Source organism: Larus michahellis, chromosome 13, assembly GCF_964199755.1.
Source record: "Larus michahellis chromosome 13, bLarMic1.1, whole genome shotgun sequence".
Lineage (NCBI taxonomy): Eukaryota > Metazoa > Chordata > Aves > Charadriiformes > Laridae > Larus > Larus michahellis.
In genome coordinates, this window is record NC_133908.1 from 16,651,320 (window position 1) to 16,677,254 (window position 25,935).

General features: G+C 41.2%; 1 protein-coding gene across 2 annotated transcripts; it reads right to left on the bottom strand.

The window, feature by feature from the left end:
- Positions 1-2,653: 2,653 nt before the first annotated feature.
- On the bottom strand, positions 2,654-25,904 carry YPEL1 (yippee like 1). 2 transcript variants are annotated; one of them, XR_012589696.1, is made up of 6 exons: positions 25,554-25,895; positions 21,491-21,773; positions 9,664-9,707; positions 8,120-8,228; positions 6,895-7,167; positions 2,654-3,723 (listed from the first exon to the last, which is right to left on the bottom strand). XR_012589696.1 is itself a non-coding variant. In XM_074605855.1 (5 exons), exons 2-5 carry the CDS (start codon positions 21,605-21,607, stop codon positions 7,078-7,080), a joined length of 360 nt encoding a protein of 119 aa, XP_074461956.1. In that variant the 5' UTR covers positions 21,608-21,773; positions 25,554-25,904; the 3' UTR covers positions 6,256-7,077. The 2 variants fall into 2 exon arrangements, 1 of the variants encoding a protein (XP_074461956.1); XM_074605855.1 differs by lacking the exon at positions 2,654-3,723 and having other exon boundaries at positions 6,256-7,167; positions 25,554-25,904.
- Between the last annotated feature and the right edge of the window lie 31 nt (positions 25,905-25,935).

Genomic DNA, 25,935 nt, shown 5'->3' on the forward strand with positions numbered 1-25,935 from the left:
GCTCCGTTTGCTGAGATGGGGAGCTTTGGGGGTGACCCAAATTGCCGCAAAATTTCACCTTTTCCCATTGGTTTGCGTTTGCCCTCGTTCTGCAAAGCTCGGTGCCCGCCCCGTCCCGCTGCCCCGCAGACCGCACAGACCCGGCTTCGTGGCTCGCAGCACGTTCCTCGCACAGCGGCTTCGGCGCAGAGCAGCTCCCCATCTGCAGGTCGAAGGTTCACTGCAATAACATCAGCAGGTTTCCCCTGCACATGGCAGACATTTATATTTGTTCAGGAAATATATTTGCCTAGGAAAGCTCCCCCCCAGCCCTCAAAACCACATGTTTTGCATCCGCAACCCGGCTCCCAGATGCGACAACCCCCTCCCGAGCCCCTGCAAAACACGGCCCTTGGCAGCCCTGCTCCGTCACAAGATCCCCGACAGCCAGCCGGCATTTAAAGAAAGTGTTGGAAAAAAGTTTCTTTGCAGACAGTGCACAGAGCTCCTGCAGCTGGGTTTTGGGGTTTTTTCCACTTCTCGTGTTGCACAGAGCTCTGCGAGAGTGGATTTATGTGGTTCAGTACCAAAACATTTTAAATAACATTTCCTGCAGAGTAAAGCTTATTTGAGTTCACTTTTAAACGGACAAGTAACTTGAATTGCAATTCAAACGCAGCTATTAATTAGCTATATATTAGCTATAATAGATATTAATGACTATTAATGCCACTCAACCCAAAGCTCAAAAAAATTAAAGCTTTCACCCCATTCAGTAACATACCTTCCCTGTTCTCGTACCGACACCGTGCCGTTTCAGCCCGAGCACAGGGACCGAAGGGGTCGGCGCAGGCGAGCTCTTGCTCCTAGGGACGGAGGAAGCTGAAGGGATCCGATGTGTGATCGGAAATGGATGTACCAAACTCAGAGATGCTCCTGGTTGCGACCCCTCTGCCCCATGCGATACGGTACAAGCTACCGGCTTTGACACGCGCAGAATAGAGAGGTTAGCAAAATCACCAGCAATCAGGCTGCTGTTTAGTTCGCTGAAGTTTTAATTCTACAACACTTGAAACATAACAGCAAGAAATTTTTTTTCAGAGGCCCGCACACCATTGCTGCGCTGTCATCAGCTCCAGGTCCCAAACTGGAGGCTGTTGCTCAGAAATGGTTTTGAAAAACAAACTTGACTTTCACGAGGTGTAAAATAAGGCCTATGATCGTCGCTAATCGTGTCATAAAGGTCTTCTGAAGATTAAATAACATCCACAACCCCTCTTGCAGGTGAAGGGTGAACCACGACGTTCCATGCTGTGATGGAATTCACATACGTGTATTTTAATGCCAGGATGCACACTCGTTTGAATAAAGGGCTAGTTTGGTGCTGCCATTGCCTTTGCTTGAGCTAGAAACCTCTAAGGTCTATTTGGGCAAGAAGGGAAGTTAAGCTACACTATTTACTGCTGAAATACAGAAATCAAACCATGCAAAACCTGCCCATCATCTTGTTAAATGCTGAAAAACCTATATTGTCTGCTTTCTAGAGTGACCTTTACTAAGTAGAATCTTTGGGCAATCAGGTTTACGCACAACGCAAGCACAGATTAAACCGCCGCCAGGATCACGGAGCATCCCAGACCCCCGGCTCTGTGGTTGGTGACCTCAGCTCCGGCCCTTACTCAGCAACGCTTAGAAACAAGTGAGCCAAACCCCGATTAGCTCAGCCTTTGCGGAACAGTTACCACTCCTCAGTTCCATGGTGCGGCAGAGCTGCTTCACCCCCCAGGAATTACCTTCTCCAGCCTCAGCGAATCCACAGCAGCTTCTCTGGCCTGCAGTGCCCTGCTCCAGACTCAGACCCAGCTGGGAAGAGCAAGGGGAGGGTGCAGGGGAAGAGACAAAAATGGGAAGAAAACCTCACGTGGGCAGAGTAACGAAACCGGAGCCCTTTCCAGAGGTTAAGCTAAGCTTGAGTCATGACAGTTTTCCTGTTTAGACTAAGTGGGTTTTGTAAACCCAGTTTTGTTTCGCTGTTAGGGAAAAGTCAGTATTTGAACCTTGGTGGGAGCCCTCAGTTCGCACACAGCACGCTGTGCCTCCTGCACATTGGGAGTCGCTACGAAGCCCACTACGACCTGGGCTCTTGGATGGAGAAGACCAATCTTCATCCCATCCTCGTTACTCACTCCCGGGGGGGGCTTTAGCTCCACTAACACAAGAGAAGACCGTTCACCTGATCAGAGGAACTAGAGAAGTTCCTCCCAACCAAAGCAGAAACAATAGATGGAGTGCCAGTGCTCCTCGTGCTCCTCTGGCCTACAGATGGCCAACGTAATGCCACAGAAAGCACAGACGCACTTCTACCATTTCTCTGAAGGTCAGTTTTGTGGTGTGCACAGATTGACTCTCTTTTTGAAAGCACTTTGCAGAAGTTCCATGACTGGCTCACAATAGGCAAAAGCTCTAAAAGTAGTGATACATTTATCTGAATTCTGGAAAGATTAGTGAAAGGAAAAACCCAACTGTTTAGTAACATTCTTAAAACAACACGAAAATCAGATTCAACCCACATTTTAAGAGCATGCAAAAGCACTGCTTTTCTCTCTGGCCTTATGAGAATAAAGTACGAGAGTCTGAATTAGCAAGAGAAGAAAGCACAAAAATAATAAGTAACTCAACAAAACAATTGAAAGCTTTTATTGTGATACCTCAAGTAGATACAATATAGTGAAACAACAAATGATGTACAGTATTGCTAGGACAAAACAGCAACACAGCCATGTCACCTGTAAAAGAAAGCATTGTAAAGAGTTTAAGAAACAATGAGGCACAACCCAACTGCCATTTATGACTCATGCTTTAGGCCTTAAACCATTTGTAACAGTCCTTTCAAAAGAAACCTCTGAAGTGTCTGTTCCTTTTGCAGTAAGTGTTTATACTGCTGGTGGGCTTAACATGAGTCTCAAAGAAGTACAATGAAGTGTCCAAAAAGTTTAACAACAATTTGAAGCTTCTTCCACTCATCGCCATCATCAGAGAATGGAGATGTTGGACATTTGGTCTGTGAGAGCAGGTCACTGCGGTTGCAATCTGACTGCCGAGATGAGCGTGCAGAGAGAGCTCTACAAGCGTTACTCAGAGGGACGCGCAAGTCCACCAGAAATGGTACACAGCATTCATCAACTCTTGCACTAACTTGATACACCGACACGAAATACAGATGACCATCAGGTCGTGGGTGCAGTGATGACGGTTCGTCAGAACCTCTGAGGCCAGATTTTAATCCAAAGAAATTTCATGAACTGTATTCCCCCTCCTCTCCCATGGATTGCAAAGACTGCAAGCATGCACAGCATACCATGGGATCGGCCGTTACACTAGACCTGGCTAGTGGGAAATTAAGATGAAATTACAACAAACTTCATTAATACAGTTTGTCATTGTAGAGCTTACAAAGAACGAGGGAAATTCATATTCTGGCCCTTTTTACTGGCAGATAAAACTGAGATTACTAGTCTGCTAAAAGCATACAGCAAGAGTGGTTAGGCTCACATGTCAGCAATCCCTCACCAAATTCTGCAGCTTATTTCACAGCAAGTTTGCAACTTAACAGAATTTTTATAGACGGCAGCATTGCCTTTTATTAATCAAAAAGGTACTTAGAGTGACCAGCCAAAGAGTAACTCTAGCGTTTGGAGGCAGACTCAGTCCCGGAACACCATTGTTACAGCCATTATTTTGGACCTAGAGAGAGAATGTGTGGTCAGATTACTAAAATCGCATCAAATTATGATCAATTACTTTAGGACAGGCGTGGCTTTAGAGGTTCAGAGGAAAAGAAACTTTCAATACGTGTACATTTTTGCTAGCAAATTCCTATGCATCCCAATGAACGTTTCTTCTAAGCCAGCTCATAGTCAGTTCATTTGGTCCAAGAAAGAGCCAGCAAGAAACAAAGGTTCACAAAAGCTTTTTGTTACACTTTATAAAAAACAAAATACAAAATAAATGTTAAGACCAACAATAAAAATAACCAGTACAAGTAACAAAAGTGCTCAAGTTGGAGGGGAAGTAAACTTGCCCAGAGCAAACACATACAAACTTTAAATATAATCTTTAATATATTACAAAAATTGGTTAGAGGGAAAATGCTTTAGTAAAATTTTTTTTCAAGTAAATTTATTTTTCTTTCAAATGACCGCTGGACGGTTCAGTGACCAGACTGACCTCTTCACATCAGCCAGCAGCCATTGCTATCTGGATTCTACTTTCACCAAAACCAGTAACAAGAACTCTCTACATCTTTAGAAGGGGAGAAAATAATCGCTGACGCTGCCAAGCAACACGGGAAGAAAATTCACATATTCCCGCAGTAGAATGAGCCTCAAGAATTGTCACATGGCAGCATGAAATAGCAATTCTGTACTAGTTCTGCTCTTTACTCCTTCTAAGAGTTCACTCTTAAAAGACCAAAAGAAATATTGCTTTGTTTGGTTCTCCTAAAAGCCATAAACATCACATATAGATCATTAACTCTTTATGCCAGTAGTCTGAAGCTCTATGTGCTAAGCACTTGATGAAGTCCCAACCTTTGGCATCAAAGTTAATTAAGGTTTTGGTGAAAATGTCCAGTTCAAAATATAAATAATGCACTGAAGAAAGAGGTTGAATTTCTAAGTAAGACTCAGGCTGTTACAGACAGCATTGACTTACCAACAAGAGATAGCCAAACTCCCAATCTTAGGGAGAAAACTTTTTAATACTTTACATATTTTCTTTAATTTCAACTCTCTACTGAAAAGTAGCCATTACTTTTGTCTTCAGCCCAGCGTACTGCTTCAACAAGTCTGTAGCCAGGAAATAAGAAAAGCCCAAGGATACACAAACTTCACATAAGCGTGTTCACAAGTATCCACGTTGCAACTGGACTTTGAAGCCAACACAAACTTTTTGCTGATAGAAGTTTTAGTGCTGCCTTTGTTGGCAACACACATTACAATGGAGGAAAACAAAACCCCAAGAATTCCAGGTCAAAAAGATCAAGAGACAGACAACACCAAAGCCCATCTCGCATTGCTAACAAGGGGACTTTGAAGCCTGATGATGTGAGCATGGAGTAGTAACGCGTAAGCCACAAAATCCAGACTGAACATGACTGTACCACCTCAGGTCTCTGGACTGAAACCCAACAGCTTTAGCTACTTCTCTAATTCTTACATTTTTAACTCATAGGTATAGATCACGACAACATCTTGAATGCAGTTCAGCCAGCCTGCACCACAGAGAACGCGTACACGTGGGGAACTCTCCTCTCTCTCCTCCTCTCCACAAAGACACCGGAAAGCTGGTTTTGGAGATGTGTATTGCCCCTACCCATTGGCATAATTTTTCATGTATGACAAAATTTCTAAAGTGCAGCAGAGTTCAAGAAAGCCTATCAGAGATTCCCAAAAACGTAACAGCAGCAACAGCACCTATGACTAATTTTGCAGGTGCCATATTAGAATTGTTATTGAGAGAAAATGATTTTGTATTGCAAGGCTTCCGTACTGTTCAGTTATAGTACTCACGTAGTGTTAAAGGTTTTTTTCCAAACATTTTGTCCTCGAACATTAAAAGGATTAAAATACAAAAAGTCTTCAGAGACTGTTTAATTTGAAAATAAAGTTAGCAAATTTATGTAGAGTGTTTCTTTCATAGCTCCTTAGAACTTGCATGCACAGATACCAGCAGCTAATATTGTGCATACACTTTGCAGAAGTTTCTCTCATTAACTCATTCCATTTAAGAAACGGCATGAGAACAAAAGAGAAGGTGAGCTTCATATAAATTTTTATTATAAAAAGGTACTTGGGGATGATTTAGCCAGCAAACCAAGAAACCCTTTCCCCACCCCCAAGTTTTAAAAACTATCTTGTTATTTTATTTTATGAAAAACTGAGTCAAACTTCCCTTCCCTCTTATTACCCCTCCTTTTCCTACAGGTACTATATTAATTTTCATGTCATAGGCTCTGGCCATTTCTCACAAAAATAAATATTTTTGTTCAAATGTAGCAGAAGCAGAATACTTCAACAAGTTTCCTTGATATCAACCTCTTTGTCCAGTGCATTAGGACTATACAGTTACATGGAACCAGCCATAAAACTTTACTGATGCACAAGTCCCTGTTACTGGCAAAGGTACAGTACCAAAACTTTTTTTTTTTAATACACCGACTAATGCGTTTTTGTTTTTGGTTTTTTTTGTTTTTTTTTTTGTTTTTTGTTTTTTTTTCCAAAATAGAAGATGCATATATTTTTCTGTCTTTTTAATCTTGCAACCTATAGTTTTATAAATTTATTTTCCAGCAAACTCCTTAGGGAATACGTTGGTCTTAAATGAACACATTCTATAGCATCATTGATTTAAAATCCTTCTAAGGTATTTCATGAAGATAACCAAACCTCTAGCATAACCTTTCCTAACGACTTGAGACCAGCTAACTTCAGTCAGTGCAATGGAAATATTTTTTAAAGTGAGCACTGTACCTTTAACCAATTCACCTACAAGATGTACACAGGTTGTGGTACACTCAAATTTAAAAAAGAAATTAATAACTACAATACTGCATCCTCTTCACTGCCAAACACATCAGAAATTGCTACATATAAAAAAGCACCCCATCCCATACATTCTTTCAGACTGCTCAGATACAGGACTTCTACAGGACTGGAGTGTGGGTGTTTAGGCAAGAAGCATGCACAGCAGAAGGTAGCATTAAAGGCATAGGTCAGAGATAGATGCTAACCAGTAAAATCTGTTTTCAATTAGTGAACTGTTTCTCTAGTTTGAGAGAGTTTAGAAAAAGGTCATCCAAAATGTTTCAAAACAACTTTTCACACAATAATACACGTACAAAAAGAGGGAACTTACACAAGGAGAAAAGGCAAACATGGCCTGAAATAGCCACTTACACTACACTACTCATTTGTGAGGTTTCAGAGTTCAGTGATATTCTCAGGGCCACTCCAGCCAAGCTCTTCCTTTACTTTGCGTTAGTCTTTGTAAAGCACGTTCCACAGAATATTGTCCAAACAGAAGGAAAAAGGTTGTGATTCACTCCCAGCCATTGTCTTTTATCATGTGGGCAAGTTCAATGATAAATTTTCCTTCTTTGTATTTCTGACTGCTCTCAAAAGCATGTTCCTGGAAAGAAGAAAAATCAAGACGCTGCATTAAGCTGGGGAAATTAAGTATTTTAAACATCAAATTTGCATTAAAAATACAAACCAGAAAACATTCCAGTTCCCATCCCGTATCGGTTACACTGGATAAAGGGCAGTAGACAGCAAAGAGAGAACTAAAACGGTTGAGAAGGAAATAGGAGTAAACTTCTCATAAGCGGAATCGGCAGATCCACTGTGCAACCGATCCTGCTTTAGAACTTTTCACGTTCTCTCACGGCTTAGGGAATTTCAATGCTTTTTTTAAGTGAAGGTTAGGAAATGGCGTGTTATGCATGTTCAGTTTCCTTTTTCCCCAGAAGCAATGAAAAAAGGGAAAGGGAACCTTTTCAAAAGCTCTCCTGTATATTCACGATCAGAGGGAATGCATTAGGACAACTTCTTTATCTAAGACCTGAGATACCAAATCAATGCAAATCTTACATGCAACATTTTCAAAACATCAAACTTGCAAAACAGCTGCAAGTGTTACACGCAACTGTGAAAGTGCACAGATAACTTTCCAAACAGCAGAATCAGTCAGTGCAAACATGCTCAGTACCCTTTATTGTCATTGATATTTTTGCTGTATGAACCAACTTTTGCAACCCAAGAAACTAAAGACCCACTTTGACAATTTCTTCCATCCAGTTTAGTGGATGCGGTTGGTAATCTTGCAAAAAGATATTACAGAAGTATTAGACAGCTGTAATAGCATGTATAGCTCATGCTTGTTTCACAGTTCAGAATGAAGTTATATCTACTACAGCATTCCAGCAGATGTAGGGAAGCAGAAGTATATTACAGTCCGATACATACAAAAGCACTAGAGCTAACCCACCTAAACTATCAGTATAGGTGCTACCCAATGGCCTACTCAAGTATCTGTGCTTCAACATATAAACATTTACTGAAGACTTAAGTATATTGCTTACGTATTTCCATCCGAGAGTGGTTTTACAGTTTTCACAATAGATATCTGCTACAGCATGTAAACCTGTCAGAAGAACTCTCTCCTCTGCTGGACCACAGCCCACATTTACCCTGGGGAAAAAAAAAAAAAGAAGTTACATTAATTGCACAAGAACATTTCTTTTCTTACCTGTCACCCACCTTTTCTCCAGAGGACAAAAAATGGTTAAAAAAACCCAAGAAGTGCCTAACTTATTCAATGTTGTAAAAGTAACTTCCTCTGCTACACTGAACTGAAGGACAGGACGAAAAAAGGCTTTTGGTTTTTGTTTTTCAAGTGGTTAGTCCAAACAGCAAACTGTTGGTGATGTCCACTTGCTCCCATCAACAAAGACAAAAATTGTTAAACTTTCAGAGAACAGAACACTAAGCAGTAACTGGACACCTCTACAGTTTCAGGCTTTTCCTGAAAACCAATTTGAGACCTGTATAATGGAAGTCTGTACCAGTAAATCAGCACCAACAGCTGAGTTTAGAACGAACTCCAAAATAGCAGCAAGGAAAAAGCCTCATAAATATTTCTTTGCTACAGATCAGCAGACTAAGCCATGATGAACAAACAGCAATATCAAAACAAAACATCCCATGAAGGACTGCATCAAGCTAGTTTTCTCGTGAGTAAGAGTCTATGCAGAAAACACAAGGCAAGACTAAACCAAGTTTTTACATAGTGTTGTACAAGAGCAAAATTTTGCCATTTTTGCTGTTCTATTACCAAATTCTTACTACTGCAATTATACTAGAAGTCCCAAGTTACCACCGAATGGCTACATTTAAAAAGAACTTCAAGGATCTGCAATCAAATCCTTTGCAGTTATAGTTCCATTATCCTGGTCTAAAATAGACTGAGACACTTAACTGCATTTCTTTTTCCAAAATGCTGCAACACAATAAACTGCTGAAAAATAAAGACAAAAATGCAATCTTGCATATTAGAAACTTAAAATACATCCATTAGCAAATTCAAAGAGGCTTATATCATGGGTAGGACGTGCCTAAAATTGCAAATATTAGGCTTGATAAGATCACAGAGACTTTTGCCTCTAGCACATTTGCAATATTCAAGGTCATTTAAGATGTACCAAGTTTACTGAAACATTAACCTGTAAATGTATCTGTCACACTGGAAAATTCTTCTTTAGACTACAGCAGAGTTGTGTAAAGCAAATTTACAGTCACACAATATATTTTGACTTCTGGAATATCTCAGAATGTCAGCTCTTACTCAAGACAGTTACCATTCCATACACAAAAGGATTTTCATATTAACACCCTCCACTAAACTTTCAGCTATTAGCAGAATCACTTAAAATATAAGATAAACTAAGGGATACTTATGCATCGGCTCAGTAGGCTCTTTAGTAACTATTGCCGGTGAGTAAAGCCGATGTTAGAAAGAACAGGGCAAAGTGCAGCTACATTAATTCCTACCATTTTCCACTTACGAAGCATATTGAAAAAGACGACATACTGTAGGTAGTGCGCGTAACTGTAACAACATACTTACACAGAATTAAAGAGGTAGGCTCGTCCCTGGCTTCCCTGGAAGGACTGCATTAAAAAAAAATTGCACTTATTAACACTTGTGAACACAAAAACCCCCACCAAACAAAAAAATAGTGCCAGAAGGGTGTGTTAGTAAGCATATAAACATAATACAGACATAAACTATTTCAGATTAATTACTTTATATCAATTCTTTATAGGGAAGCCTAGTCAGCAAAGTTTTCACCCACATTACATTTTTAGCAATGATTTTAAGTTATTAAGTATCATTGTTCAAAGTAAGATGTCCGTAATGCAAACAAAACACACTTTTTCCCCATGCTCCTCAGCAAGATATCAATTCTCATTTTCCTAGACATCCTTCATGCTAATTAAAATAAACTGCTTTTAACTCAAAGGGAATTATTTCCATCTCCTCTGGCCTCTCCCGCTGCACCCAAAAGATTATTTATTCCAAGTTCATTGCACCATTTGATGTAAGACCAGTAAAATTCTGGACCCAGCATAAAACCATCATACTGTATTCAGGAAATGCATCCAAGCAGTTTATAAGCTCTGCTTTATTTTAATAAAACAACTGTTATCATCAAATGCCCAAGGACAGCCATATGCTTCCAAATCTCTCACGTAGATTATGGACAAGAAATGACTGTCAGATTTGTTGGCTGCATCTAAATGAATGCTTTAGTTCAGAGCAGTGGCAGAGTTTTGAAGTAAAACCCTTAAATCAACCACACTTACTGAGGGCTGGTTTGCTTGCAGAGCAGTCTCAGTGCCTGTGAACCACATCTTTGCTCCTTCTCTACCAAACTAAACCAGTAGCTCTTCTACTGTGCCCTCCGCCAGCGCTAATGAAAACATAAAGGCCTGAACCTACGACCACACAGCCTCGAGCTACAAACGTCCCGGAAAAACCTGCAAGCAGACTAGATCCAGCCATAGGTAAAACATGCAAGATGTATGTAAGACACCACTGCTTTCATCTGTTGATTTGTTCCTTCTGTATTGAATTACATGGTAATTTAGACATAGCCATTATTTCCCACTCAAACAGGATCACACCGAAATGGGAGTTTTCCTTTTTTCTCTCTTCCATACTAAATTCCATTTAAAAAAAAAAATCCCTATCTTAATTTCTTTTTTCCAGAATTTACCTTCCCTAACTGCCCTGGTCTCAGCTGGAAAAGTTAATATTCTTTCTAGTGACTGCTGTGAAAAGAATGTCAATTATACCTACTGTTTTTAGTTGTTGCTAAGTGGTGTTTACACTATCCAAGGACTTTTTTCAGCTTCCCAGAGAAGCACAGACAGAAGGACAGAATGGCCAATGAAACAGTCTACACCATTGATTTCATGCTCAGTATATAAATGGGGGTTAGCTCGGCACGGTGCCAGGCGGTCAGTGACCCACGTCATTATTATTATTATTGTTTTTCCTTTTCTGTTATTGTTTCTGTTAAACTATCTTTATCTCAACCCCTCTTTTTTCTCCCCCAGCTTCTTGAGGGGAAAAAGAGGAGGGGTGGTGAGCGAGCAGCTGCGTGGTTCCAGTTGCCAGCTAAGGTTAAAGCATGACACTAGCCTGCCTTCAAAGAAAATTAACAATTTTATCCATGCTGAAGAGAAAGTACAATTGTTTTTAAGAATCCTTGCCATTCTAGTATTGACGATCAAAGATAACTTTTCTGAAACCTACATTAGATCCACATGGAAGGTTTTTGAATATTTTTGAATGGTTTTAGTAACATTAGGCATGGAACCATTGGTGGAAGGACCTTTCTGCAATGGATTCTTCTGCTGACACGTATTTAAGTATATAATTAAAGTCCCTTGACACTAAATCAGATATTTTACCAGTCTAATGATTAGCAACACACCACCAATAACTCTTGTATCTTAACTACTTACTCAGAACAGTTTGCAAGAAAAGATGTAAAAGGGAAATGTATATAAATGAACACTTTTTGATCAACATTAACCAGATTATATACTGCAACAAAGAATGTTAAAAGAAATCCATGACTCTGGACTACTGTAAGTAGCAATGGTGGCAGTGTAGTTACATGGAGCCCTTAGCTACTCATAAAATCTTACCTTAAGAACCTTAAGTTCCACTTAACAGTTTAGAGTGTTAATATTTTAGTATTATTTTAGCAACCATTTAAAAGAATTATTAAATTGAGATTTCCATTGACACAACGTATTTCTTCACCTATAGTGAAGACAAAAGAAAAGGTACTCTTCTCCATTAGCCAGAACTGCAAGTCTTATTTTTCACAAGGCAAGGGGAAAAAAAAGATAGGCTACGTGCTACAGTGAAAGCTAAAACTCCAGGCAGGACTGACCCTGAAAGGAGAGACTCGGTTGGGCAGAGTCTGAACAGCCCTGCCAGAAAGTAATCTACCTACCTTAAAACCAAACAAAAACCACCACCACGACTTCAGTTCTCCCGAGATACTCAAACATGCATCTCCATCACAAAACTGGCAGAATGGTACAGTCTGTAGCTTCTATAGAATAAGCAGTGCTCTAAATTTGAGGCAGGGTCTCAATCAATAACGAAGCACAGAACACTTACTGCAGATGGAAACAAAAACTCTTCATGTATATACTCTCAAAAACTGCCCATTAACTTGCCTGAGTCAACTACATGTGAATTTAGGCAACTGCAGTTGTGCAACCCCAAAATTTAAGAAAAAGCAAAGGAAACACTTTAAAGGTTCTATTATTCATTAAAAAGTAAACTTAAACTAGAATTTCCTTGTTCCACGTACCTGAAATTTAGAAAAATAATTTCCAAAGACATGATGACCATTATTTTTGATTAAGCTACTGTAAAAATTCTTGCAGCTGTAAAATTCTTTTTACTGTAAAAATGTTGCAGCCATTTCTCCTTGCTTTAAAAACTTTATGTTGTGAATTACAATCCACAAATCCTTTTTCAAACTGCACCATAAAATACTGTCTCCTATTAAATTAATCATGTGCTAGTTTCTCTATTTACATGTAATTACACATGCCAATCGCATACAAATGAATGTGTTTTCTTGTCTGGTCCTACACAATCACCTTTTAAACTACTTATATGCCATACTTGAAGTTCCCCAGCAAGCTGGGAAAGAGAGAGACTGCAGAACAAATCAACAGTCAGGAGACCTTTTAAACTACTTACGCAATTATTTCTGCCAAGTTTATGTTTAGTCTTGACTTAGTATCACCTAATAAAAGCTCTCCTTTGACCCTGCATTTCTCAAAATTAAGCAGAGGGCAGTAACAGGACGACAGGAATAGCAGAAAAAGCAGCTCTTCCCCTCTTGTTTCATAAGCTGAAAAAAAAACTCTAGCCAAATGAAACACAAACCGCAGGTTGGAAAGTACTGCTTTAGTTGTTCTTTTTTCCTGATGTATTTTTAAAGATGACTTTTCTTTTCTTGTGCCCTTTGCTTTGTTGCTTTAAATATGCAGGGGGGTTTGGACTAGATGATCTCCAGAGGTCCCTTCCAACCCTACGATTCTATGCTGTACTCTCCTACAGGTTTTTTCCCCTCAGAAATGGGCATCTTCATTGCTTTCTAATTTTCGGGATTATCAGGGTAGAGTGGAGGGAGAGGCAACAAAAAACAGAACCTTTTCCCAGGACAGTGGTTTTAGAAAGAAAATCTGCTTCACAAACATCCCATTGTGAAAAGCTCCTCCATTCCCACCTTCTCCAGCTTCCTGTTAGCAGAGTTTGGCCGACTCATTTGATATCATCTTTCTCGCCTACATACATGTTTAGAGGCTAAATATTACATTTACATGCCATGGAACAATTGTTTCTTTGCCCAGCTGGGAAGAGCGAGTTCCTCCACGTTTACATCACTCACAGGTAACCTGACAGCAGCCGGTGGCAACTTGTGTTACTGCTTCTGGAGTAGAGAACTCGGGTCTAGGCAACTCAGACTTGCCTTTAAAATCACAACATCAATGTGTCACTGAGCATTTAATGGTTTGTAATCCACCCATGTGGAACTCTTAATACACTGACTGAAGTAAAAGCACTGTAAAGATATCAATTTTTAGATTTCCGTGCCTTTTCATTTTTCTTATGAATTTCTTGTCAGAGCTTGGCAGTCACAGTTTTTTATTCACATGAATAGCCGAGATTTTTTTTCCCAAAAAACTGAATTCAAACAACACAAAAAGGTATACATCTGTCACATATGCATTCTTTTGACCACAGACTATTGATTTATTATCAGAGCTCTACTTCCTGATGCATCCTATTACTAGAAATGAAAAGAGAGCAGCTCATTGCAGCACCTGAACTGCTTGCTAAGCTTGTGCCTTGGCTAAAAACAGAGTATTTTGCATAACCAGAAACAAAAATTAACACTGAACAAACATTTGTTTTTACCAGCAATAAGTTTCTCACACTCTGCAATGTATGATTTAGTTATACTAATACGAATTTTAAGAGACTGACAGGTTAAATGCCTCGTGTGTCAGCTCCTCAAAGGAAATAGAAGAGAATATTTTAAATGGCAGTGTCAAGGACTAACAGGAATAACTGTTCAAACCAGTCCCTGACAAACTGCTCTTCTACAGAACAAACATCACCTATGCAAACGCAAAATTTTGCTTTGCAAGATTTGCTCAGCACTTCCAAGACTGCTAGCACTATACATAAATCATAACAAACCCAGAACATTCTACTAAAACTGTCATAATTCTGAGTCTGAAATATGTGTCTTACCCAGTAGAGAGGAATTAGAAGACGGTGGAAGTGTGACCAACTGTCATCAATAAAGACTCACATCAATCAGGATTTTTACTTAGAAGCTGGGCAATTTATCAGTTCAACTAATATTCACAGTTAAAACTAACTTGCTTTAAGTCTGCTTTTTCATGGTCCTCAATTAATAATACTGCATTGATTTATGAGTTAACTTTGTCCGTAGAAAATGCCCATCTTTGAGTAGCTGTCCATTCCTGTAGGAACATCTACAAGATCCATAACATTTTCTTGTTTCAGCACAGCTGTAAATATCTAGAATGTCTGACAGGGAAAGCGAAATTGTTTAACTCTGCTTAGGAACTATAATAAGGTCAACTGCAACAACAGTTTGGTATTATGATCTTTTCACGTCATCCGACAGACCTCTGTCATCAATACATTTTGTAGTAAAGAAACTTTACAAGTGTTTCACTTACACGCTAGTACGAACCTCCAGATTTAGACATGATCTATGCTCCTAAATTAAACCCGCCATTACCTCTAACACCAGGATTAGCTGTTTTACCCAGGAGAAGAGGAAGTCTCAGTTTAAGCAGAAGATGTATTTACTGCCCCGAGGCGTACCTAAGGGCGTGGGTGGGGGAAGGGAAGCTACTAAAAAGCTTATGTAATTAATTATTCCCCACAGATGGGATTAGATTGTGTGGCTAGAGATCATGCTCCACGGAAAACATCCAGAGAAACTGCCATCTTAGCATGTATTAAGGGTACAGCAGGCATTATTATAAGCAAGTCAGAATGGCATTAACAATACCTTCCTTAAGCACAGCTTGCAAGCTTCTCGTAACACGGAAAAATAATTTTAAAGAATGGTAAGGAAAGAAGTCCATAAGTTGGGGGGAGGGGGGTTTACTTCATTTTATTGAGTTTCCTTTCATTTTCTAGAGTTCACTTTACAAGCTAAGATGGATCAACCTGAATTAGTATTCTGAACAAACATGCAATCCAAAGAAATATTGCTGGTAAGTCAGAAGACAGTATTCATAGGAACAGTATTCTTAAGGTAAACCAGAAACACATACAAGTGCTTTGATGTCTGAAATTATCTTCTCAGTAAAATGCATCAGAGGCTGTGAGGATATACTGTCACTTCAAGATTTGCAAAATAAATTCAGAAAATGGAATTCAACATAAGCTACAGACAAGAAAAAGCATCATGGATAAAAAAAAAGTATTTGTTCCATTTGATATTTCTCTCAGATTGAACTCCTCAATACTGCAGACAACTAGAGATAATGCTGCTCAGCTACTTACTAGGCAAGTAATTCCAGATGATCATTCTAGATGATTCTAGAGTAAATATTAAAAAAATTTTTGCAAGTACATTTTCATTTGATTATTTGCTGATTTTAATAAAGCAAGTTACGAAGTTCAGTATGTAGAGAACAACCGTCAGAAACTCCACCCCAAAAACTGCCTGCCTGCAGATTTGGCAAATGCTATTGCCGAAGTGAAGACTTTGTCAGGCACGACAAGTTATCTTGAGTTATACAGCATCTCAAATGCATTTCAGAAATAATTACGTCAAAACACCCATAGAGTAGAACACTTGCCTTGCACACTTTCCATCTCCTTTAAGTCTTCAAATCTATTCTTGGATGTTTTCCAAAGATTGCTTCTCTTCTGAAAACTAGATTCTTCCCCCAAGAGAAGAAAAAAAAACAACAAACCAAAACAGAACCCAAAAAACTAGAAGCCTCTTAGAGAAAAAAAAATAGCACCAGAATATTTATTAGATTAAGCCCATTCTCAACTTCTTCAGCAGGAAACAAAAATGGCCTTCAAGCATACAACAGGCCCAACTATCTTTCTAAGTACTCCTTATATCATAAGCGAAGGGGGATCACCAAATTGAATCAAGCTAAGAACAGCGCAAAGACCACAAACCCTTAAAAAAATCCCTCCTGAACTCATCAGTTGAACAGAGGAGGGCAAAATCACAGATTGAAAAGCAAGGCTAAAAACATTTTGGCATCTATGTAAGCTGAAGACTTTTCCTTCTCATCAATAATATAACAGGAGACATACTGAATGCCTTGAAGAAGTAAATTTAACCACCAAGATTGTTCTTTTACCCATAAGGTGCAAGGACTTCCCAGTGAAGTCAGTGACAGTTATGTATATATACCTTTATGCAGAACTTGTTCTTGAAAACATTGACACATCTAGTCTCCTCTGTGACTTCATATGACTTTTCCCCCCCTCTGGTCAATATGCTTTGCCACGAATGAGACAGAAGAAAGTGACAGTATTTATACAGGCATCTGTGCAAAGTAATCCAGATTTTCTTCTATCCATTGTAAGATGATTCAACAGTCTTTCAAGCAGGTCAGCCCTGAGTAACAAAGCATTATACTTTGCAATATATGCACTAGGTTCCAAAATGTCTATTAGGTATTTGTATTTCTTTGTAGTTCATTGGACCTTGACTGAATTTCTAAACAATTACTGGAACTTAGTGGGTACAAGCCATTCTCTAGTGCTTTGAAACTTACGCTCTTCAAGAAACATTTGCCACCTATAAAATATTAACTACTGCTAATAAGCACCGCACATTCCCTATCATTTACTAACAAATCAGACGAAAACTCTTTCAATTAAACCTTTCACAAAACTTATTTCATAATCACTTTTAGAACAGCATACCTATAACATTTTCTACAGGCCACAAAGCAACAACCTCTCCTGGACATAAAAGTTTTACATCAAAACTTAATTACGTCAATTTTTTTAAGTTGTTGGGATTTTTAGAATTATTAACATATACTGTTTGGTCACTTTTTATGTGCTATTTGAACATTTTAAGTCCAATGAGTGCCTCCTATGTCATCCATATTTTGCCTTGCTCTCTATTAAGACCTGTGGTTGCTTGCTGCTAGAGGTTACTTCTCTTCTGTGCCTGCAGTCATAGTAGGATATGAGCCTAAAAATATCGTAGAACCATTTTGGTTGGAAGAGACCTTTAAGATCAAGTCCAACCGTTAACCCAGCACTGCCAAGTTACCACTAAACCATGTCCCCCAGCACCGTGTCTACATCTCCTTTACCCATTTGCTCTCTTTAAAGAAATAAAAATCTGCAGTTTCTTCCCCTGTCCTCTGAATGCCCCCCACCGCAGTGAAGACTGGTATGTTCCTTCTAATAGTGTTTTTTTAAAAAGCATTTAAAATTCACTTCGAAGTCTTCACCAAAGAAACGCAAAATCCAGCACTTGCAGACTTGTTAAAAGTGCAAATCAGTAGTGCCTAGAAGGTACCTAACATGAGTTAAAAATTACACTTTTTTCCATTAAAAGTCATCTACAGTTTCTTAGTTCTTTCATTACATATCCTTCAAATTAGTGTTTTCCCCAAGATTACTGCAATTTAGATTACGGCAGCTGTTCATACACATGTGCATGTGTTCAGCTGTACAGACCAATGTTTGTCAGTATCTCCACCGCCAATGACCCCCTAGTTTGGGATTCCTGTTCTCAGCCCCTCTTCTTCCTGCCCCTCCCTAGACCCAGAAAACACAAGGTTACAGAGTGAAAGTATCTAGAGATGCACGCTCTAATCACTCACATCCAAGTGGATTTTAACACAAGGCAACATGTCGAGTCCTTTCACAGTTGCAGAGAAAGATAAAACTACAGGTAACTATGAATTCACTTGTGCAGGTAGCACATTTTTATATTGTCTTATTAGTCTGCATTCTTATGTCTAAGCCATTGCAAAGACTCATGGTTGCCATTTTATCACCACCAAGGGCACAAGAAAAAATAGAGAGAGCTTGATGATTAATTCTAAGGGAAGAAAGAGATCCTGCTGCTCGAACAGAACAGAAATACAATGAAAAGGTGATTCGTGTACACTGCCATCCTTGTCAGACAATTGGCATTGACAGCTCTCAAAAGCAGAACCAACTGCAAATCTGTATTGAAGTCTGGTATTCTGAGGACCAGATCAAAAGGATGATTGACAGAAAGATGCAGTGCTCTTTGCTTTTCCATGACAGACCAATGTTTAAGAGAAGCACCACTCATTGCATAGCTAATCTTCTCATCTTGAAGTCAGCTACATTACAGTGTCAGGTGTAACAAATGCTTATATCTCAAAGCACATTACAAAGCTAGTTGTAGCTGCTTTAAATTAAGAGCATACCACATATTTTGGCTCTTTTCCCCTGACCATAGAGAAACAGAAAGCAACAACCACGCATGCAGGAGATGCTGCGCAGGGGGAACACCCACATAAAGCAGTTACAGCCAGGTACCAAATACTGTTACCATTATCTGCTGAAGAATTTGTGGCACGAGGGTTCTAGAGTGATATGGTATAGTAAGCTTTTGGGAAAAAACAGTGACAAAATCTGTAACGAAAAATCATATTTACTAAGTGTTACCCAGAGCTTTTAACCGGGCCCTTGAAATGTATGTGTGTGGGAAGTCAGGTTGAGCAGTCCAATTCTCTGCTCCATCAATACATCCAAAACAGCACAGGAACTGTGCCGCTCTTAGTTAACTTTAGATTGCATAGAACCAACTCGCAACACTTCAGGTTAAGTATTTTTGCTGCAGCTGGGCAGTTAAAGTAACTAGGATTCCAGATATAGTGTGCATCAATGAAAGCACTTTAAGAGAACTTTAGCAAAAAGGCTTGTAAAAAAAAATGTTCTAAGGTACACTCATCTGTTAGTCCTCTTCCAGGTCTAAGTTTGTTTACACATGTTGTCTAGGATACTTCTTCAGTTTTTATTTTCCAGGTTAACCTGTGTTTTCATTTAAACTAAATCAAATCTTACTCCCTCCCACCACTCCCCCTACCACCCCCCAGGACAGCACTACTTATTTTTAATGGTCCGAGCATATCTATTTCTTGGCAGTTGTTGCCATCAGAAGAACTTCTCCAATGCTGGGATATATACAAGTTAAGCTTAAAGGAGGGTGGTTTTTTTTTTAAAGCTATGTTCCAAAAACAAGTACAATAGATGAGAAATGTTCTTTTTATTTTATAAACAAAGAGATACACCTCACACTTAAGCATATTTCTCATTATCACAAAGATTGAGACAATAAAATGTGGTCAAGAAATCATATGTTGACAGAATATAGATCAGCTGTCAAATAAGCATATGCCAACCTGCAAGTACAGAAACTTTTATAAGATGTCTTCACTGAAAACTGGAAGCCAGAAATAAGCAGAATCCATATCTAACACCCTTCCCAACACTATTAGAAACACCTTGAAGTATTTTTTATTTACTAGATGGAGAACTCTCTTAAGAACTCTATTATTTGAATTTCAATTTGATTTTTTAATGTTTGAAATTATTTACAAAGCTATAATATGAACACATGATTTGCTTAACAACATATTCAAAATATTGTGCTGACCCAAACCCCCAAGACCTTGGAGAACAACTGGCTCATGTGGTAACTGCGGCAGTTTAGTCACCATGCAAAAAAAAAAAATCTTAAGTCCACTAAAAGAAGAGCTTCCTATTAAGTATATGTGCTTGGATTGCATTTTCAATTAATTTCTACAGCTAGCAAAGTTTCATTCTTCCTGTAGGCATCTACAACCTGAACTTCAGGAAAGATGAACCCCTCCCACTAGTTTTTGGCCAAGAACATGTAGTGCATAACAAAGCTATTATTGCTTGTAATTTAAAATCCAATGTTGCCAAATAGACCCCTTATACTCAAATTCTGAAATCAACATGGAAACAAATGAAATTCAAACGCATTCACATTACTATCTGAATAGTTCTCTTGTTTTTGCTGACCTTAAAACAAAATAAGATAACTATAAAGAAAGTGAGGAACTTTTTTTCAGGTTAATAGAAGCAAAACAAGTCCTCCCTCTTAATTTTTTCCCATCATTTTGTATGTAGCTAGCTCACTGTTTCACATTTGATGTGTCACATTTACTGTTCCATGCCTCAATACATGTACTAAGTCAAGGGAAAGAATTGTTTAGGGGAAGAGACTGAAAGCAGAGCAGAAGCAAGCAATAAGCAATGCTGCCAAAAGCCATCACCAATTTTACTATTTTAATCAAGAAGTTGTCTTGAGATCTAAAAGATCAAAAAGATCAGTAACACAAGAAAAACTATATGGGGAAACCCCATTACTTCCTCATAACCCTCTAAGGGACAAGCCAGCAGGGATACTTTCTCCTCACCCAAAGAAAATCTCAATTCAGAAGTAGCAGCATTCTCTTAGTGCTGCTGAACACACAAAGAGGCAGGAGCAACAAATAAAGTTAGTTATAAAGGGTTTGCCACTAAGAATTTTATTTGACAAAACAGTTATATAGAAAGCAATTTGTATTGAGGTTTGAAAAGCAAATGAAGTGGTTTTTTCCCAGGACACCATTACGAGAAAATCCATCAGAAGCTTATTTGAAGCAAAGAATGAACCAGTCTGTCAAGTATTTATCCCAAATGTCAAGTTTCCCTATGCATTTCATACATCACAAATCTTGGTTTCTTCCAGCAACAGGTAACGACAGGCCTAGCCTGTTTCAGGCATCCACATATCCTCTATGCTTAAGTTTAGACAGTCCAACTGTTTTGAACACCTCTAGCTAATCATATGCCTTAGGAACTGGCATACAGCTGAAGCAAGTGTGTCTACAGATTCCATAATGGCAGGGGAACATTCTGGAAACAGCCAGGTTTGCGACCTTCAGTCAAATAGAGTCCAAAATAATCTTTATCTGGAATAACCATGCCCAGAATCATTTCCCTACCCAGAGATCCACGTTCTCTTCTGATAGTTTTCCTTACCAGACTTCTCAGGTATGACAGCTCACAAGTAGTACCTACCTGACAGCAGACACAGGTTGTTAATAGAGGGAATATATTAGATCAGCCTTTATGTCACTTTCAAAAATTTCCATAATATATCCAGTCCTCAGTACACAATATGTATGACCTAAGAGTGAACCCAGGGAAGATACTCTGAAGGATGCATCAACTTGCATCCCTTATCTACTGGGAGCAGCGATACAGTGATAACCATTTTGGTTAATAAATAATTCATGAGGTCTCTAAACAAGCCACTTGCCTTGGAGATCAATTCATCATGATTGGCTAGGTGGGCTCTGCAGTGGATACAGCTGTAGGTTCGGTGACAGTTTGGCAGGTAAGCCTGGAACGTTTTTGATTTTGTCATTTTTACCATCTCTGCTGGTGGCTCCTCACTCAGCTCAGGGCTGGCACTTGAAGAATTACAACTTTGCTGAACTCGCTGACAAAAGAAACACTGGAATATGCAAGCAAAAGCCGTTGTTGTTCTGGAGTGTGTGTGGCACTTTCCACACCAATGACAGAAGAGAAACAGTCACAACCTGCAGGTGAAAAGAGCAGAACAATTAGCAGCTTACAACAAGACCAGTATAAACTTGTTATTCAACAATTCTAGACACAAAGCAAAGTGTTATTTAGAGCAAATGCCTGGCTGCACTACAGGCCCCTTTTTTCTATGAAGCTGCTCAATTCAAGTTCCATTCAACAGAGCAACAAGCAGTTCTGTGCCACTAGTAGCATCTACTCCATCACATTTCTAACGAAGGGGGAGACTCAAATAGCTCTCCATGAAACACAAGCACTTGTACAATATACCAGGTGTATTCTTAAGACATCCATGCAAAAAATTACAACAAAAAGGCAGGGGATTGAAGAAAGTGAATTTTCTTTTAAGTTTCAGTGGTCAGTTCCAATACAGCAAGTGACAAGGCACCTTGGACAACACTGGTACATCCAACAATAAACATATAATAAGACACTTGCACTTCAGCTTTCAGCAAGAGTCTTGCTGTACTGCATCTGGCTTTAAGTCAAATACCAAGTAAGATACTGCCACCCTATTCAGGGATCCCTGCCTCCTCCTCTTTCAAGCTCAGCAGAATTATGCCTTTAGGCAAAGGCCTTTTTGCCTAGTGTCCTGATCAAAGCTAATTAGATACCTCCTCACTCTACCAGAATAAATGCTTAATGGATGCTACCAAAATCAGTCAGATAATAAAAGCAATATTCTATACAGAGAACACCCAACTGCATTCTTAATCCTCAGGGTGCCTTTAAGAGACATTACATGCATAAACAGAGAAGGACAGACCTCCCCCCTATGCTGGAGAGCAAGCCTTTTTTAGGGTTTGCCTGAAAATTACAGATTCTAAATAGTCACCACAACATCTACTGATCTGTCAGAGGCCATCAGCTACCACAGTACATGCATCAGGCTAATGAGCAATCCAAACACGAACACTGCACCATCACTTATGTCATCAGCATCAGGTGACTGACAGAGTAGGTCAATAGCACAAACACAGAAGGAGAGCCAATATAAAGAATTTACAGTATCATGATCCAGCTATTAAAACAAGCATGCAAAACACTTATCACAGTTGTAAACTGTGTGCAGGGCAGCAGTTAACCACTCTTCTAGCAGTAGGATACTAGTAATACAAATAGAGCAGATAATGAAAGCCACATAAATTAAAGATTGTTTATAGGAAGCAGTCACTGTGCTTCAAAAGAAGTCTTGTGTAAGTGATCTGTACAGCAGGCCCAGCACAAGAGACAACCACAGCAAGACTTAAAGGGTTTTGGTGGGTTTTTTTTTAATCTTAAGCTTATGATAGCAGCAGGAGAAAATACTCAAGAACTACTGAAGGACCCACTACAAGAAAATTTCCTACACAAAGAATTGCAAAGGCAGAGATAAGCCACAGACAAGACACATAGCAGAACATACACAATCCAAAAAATAAAGCAACAATGGGAACAAGTTGCCATCCAAAGCACATATCTACACATCAGAACAACTGGACTTCTGCTAGTCATTGAAAACAAAGATTTGATAAGGGCTACAGTAATATGTTTGATATATCAACCCAATAATTAGCACAAAGAGCAAAACTGAATTATTAATATAATCATTTAAACAGATATTAGATAGCTATTGTCCCAAGATAACTTAATTATAGGTGCAAAGGGAAGAGTGATTAGGGTTTAGAGAAAACAGCTTGATATTAAGTCACATTTATTTGAGGTAACAGATTTTAGAATCATTGGATTGCTCGGGTTGGAAGGGACCTTAAGATCATCTAGTTCCCATCCCCCTGCCCTGAGCAGGGACACCTCCCACCAGCCCAGGTTGCTCCAAGCCCCGTCCAACCTGGCCTTGAACCCCTCCAGGGATGGGGCAGCCACAGCTTCTCTGGGCAACCTGGGCCAGGGGCTCACTGCCCTCATAGCAAACAATTTCTTCCTGATATTCAGTCTAAATCTCCCCTCTTTCTGTTTAAAACTATTACACCTTGTCTTATTGCTCCACTCCCTCCCCATGTCTCCTATAGGAAAAAAGAAAGAGAAAGAAGACATAAGAAATACAGTCCTGGAAGTTAAACATGATGCTCCCTTTAAGTTCCCTGCTTGAACTCAATGCTAAGAAGATACAGATCCTGTTTAGTGTCACAGAAATGGAAAAAACAGGTTTCAGAATGAAAGGTACCACAAGCAAAGAGGTTCTGACTGTGGATTAGACCCTCTAGATCAGCAACTGAAACGTGAGCTCAATGCTTGCAAGAGTTCAGCAAGTTGAACATGAAAGGAATATATCTTTCTTCAAAGCATTCCTAACAGCTCTTTTATTTCACATTTTTAAAGGCAATACAGACTCTTTCAGACTCAATATACTGAGTCCTTCAACTACAGAAGTTAAAGGCTTCCAAAGCTCTTTTGACAAAACTATTTGAGATTGCGCTCTTCAAAAAAAAGGCAATCTTAAAACACACCGGAAGAGCCACAGATTTTGCTGCCCTGATGTTAAGGCCAGACTGCAAACATTTCTCAATTTGCTCTAGCAATGGTGAATAAACCCAACCTCGCTTCACCCTGACCGTCCGGAGCAGCAGCAGGTTCCGCAGCTGCTGTCCAGAATCCTGTGAAAGCCGTGTGAAGCCCCGAGACAGCGATTTCTTTATTATTCTCGGCCAAGAGCGCACTCCGGGCGCTCGGCAGCTCGGACTGCTGGCGGTCCGGGGAGCGGAACGAGCTGAGCGCAGCAGCGGGGCGGGGGTCGCGGCCTGGCCCGACCCCCTAAGGCTGCCCGTGCGCCGCGCTGCCCCCGCCGCCCACCACGGTCCCGTTCGGCGGCGCCGTGCCCTGGGCTGTGGCGACAGCGCCGGCCGGGGGAGGGGGTCTGCCCCCGCCCCGCAGGGAGGGCGCGCGCCCGCCGCCCCGCCCCGTGACGTCACCTCCCAGTCGGCCAATGAGGCAGGGGAGACGCCCCGCCCCGCGCGGCTCCCGGATGTGTAAACAAACACCCCGGCGAGCGTGGCGGGGGGGCCCGGCGGGCACCGGGAGCGAGCGGAGGGGCCGCAACGCCGCCCGAGTCGCGGGCAGCGCGCGGAGCGACGGAACGGGTGAGAAGCGGCCTCTCCGTCATTTCTGGGCTCAGAAACAAATAATGAAAAAGTGACACAAAATAAGCCATAGAGCCCTCGGCCAGCGCCACAAAGCCCGTGCAGGCGCTCTCGGCAAGCCGCCATGCGATGGCTCCCCCAGGAAAAAAAAACCGCGCGAAGTTAAAGACCGAGGCGCGCGAGCCTCATTTTCCGCTCTGGATCCAGAGAAACGGTGGGGGAAAAAAAAAAAAAAGGCGCGGGAGAAAGTTGCCGGCAGCGCAGCGCTGGGCTCCCCCGGCGGCCGGGAGCCGCCGCTCCGAGCGCGGCTGAGCCCTTCCCTCCGCGCAACGGAGCGCGAACACGCCGCCATCCCCGCAGGACAATGGCTCGTCTTCCCCGGGCAGCCGTGCGCGGCGCCCCCGGACGCGGACCGGCAGACCTGGGCAGGACCGGCCGCACGGCCCCCGGGGGGGGGGCGTGAGGAAGCGAGGCGGAACCTCCGAACCCCTGCTCGCCGCACCACCATCCCCCCCAATTATGTAAACCGTCGGTAACGAGGAGGCTGCCGGCAGCGCTGCCGTCATTTCCAGGCGCTATAAATAGCGCCCGAGCCCTCCTCCCGACGGCAAAGTTGCCTCGGCGTCCCGCCCCCCTCCCCCAAAAAAAAAATTCCACCAGCCCCGGCAACAGCGAGAAGGGCCGGCGCCCCGTACTCACCGCTGCGCCGGCTCCGGGCCCCTTCCCTCAGGGGGCTGGGGCGGGCGGAGCCCCCTCTCCTCAAGCGGCGGCCGGTAAGGGCCTCACCAAAAACACAAAGGGGATAGTTAAGGAGGGGGAGCCGCAGCTTCCCGCGCCTCACAGGAACCGTCTCAGCGGCGGCGAGGGTGTCATAAACGGGGGCAGGGCGCTCGCCTCCCGCCCCGCGGCCCTCGGGGTGGCCGGGGCAGCGCCGCCATCCTCCTCCTCCTCCCGCCGCCTTTGTTTTCCTCGCCGCGGCGCTGCCGCCCGTTAAACCCGCTCCCACGGCCGCCGTCAGCCAATCAGGACGCGCCCCCGCGCGCGCGCGCCCGCCCCGCCCCTCCCTGGGGGCGGGAGGAGG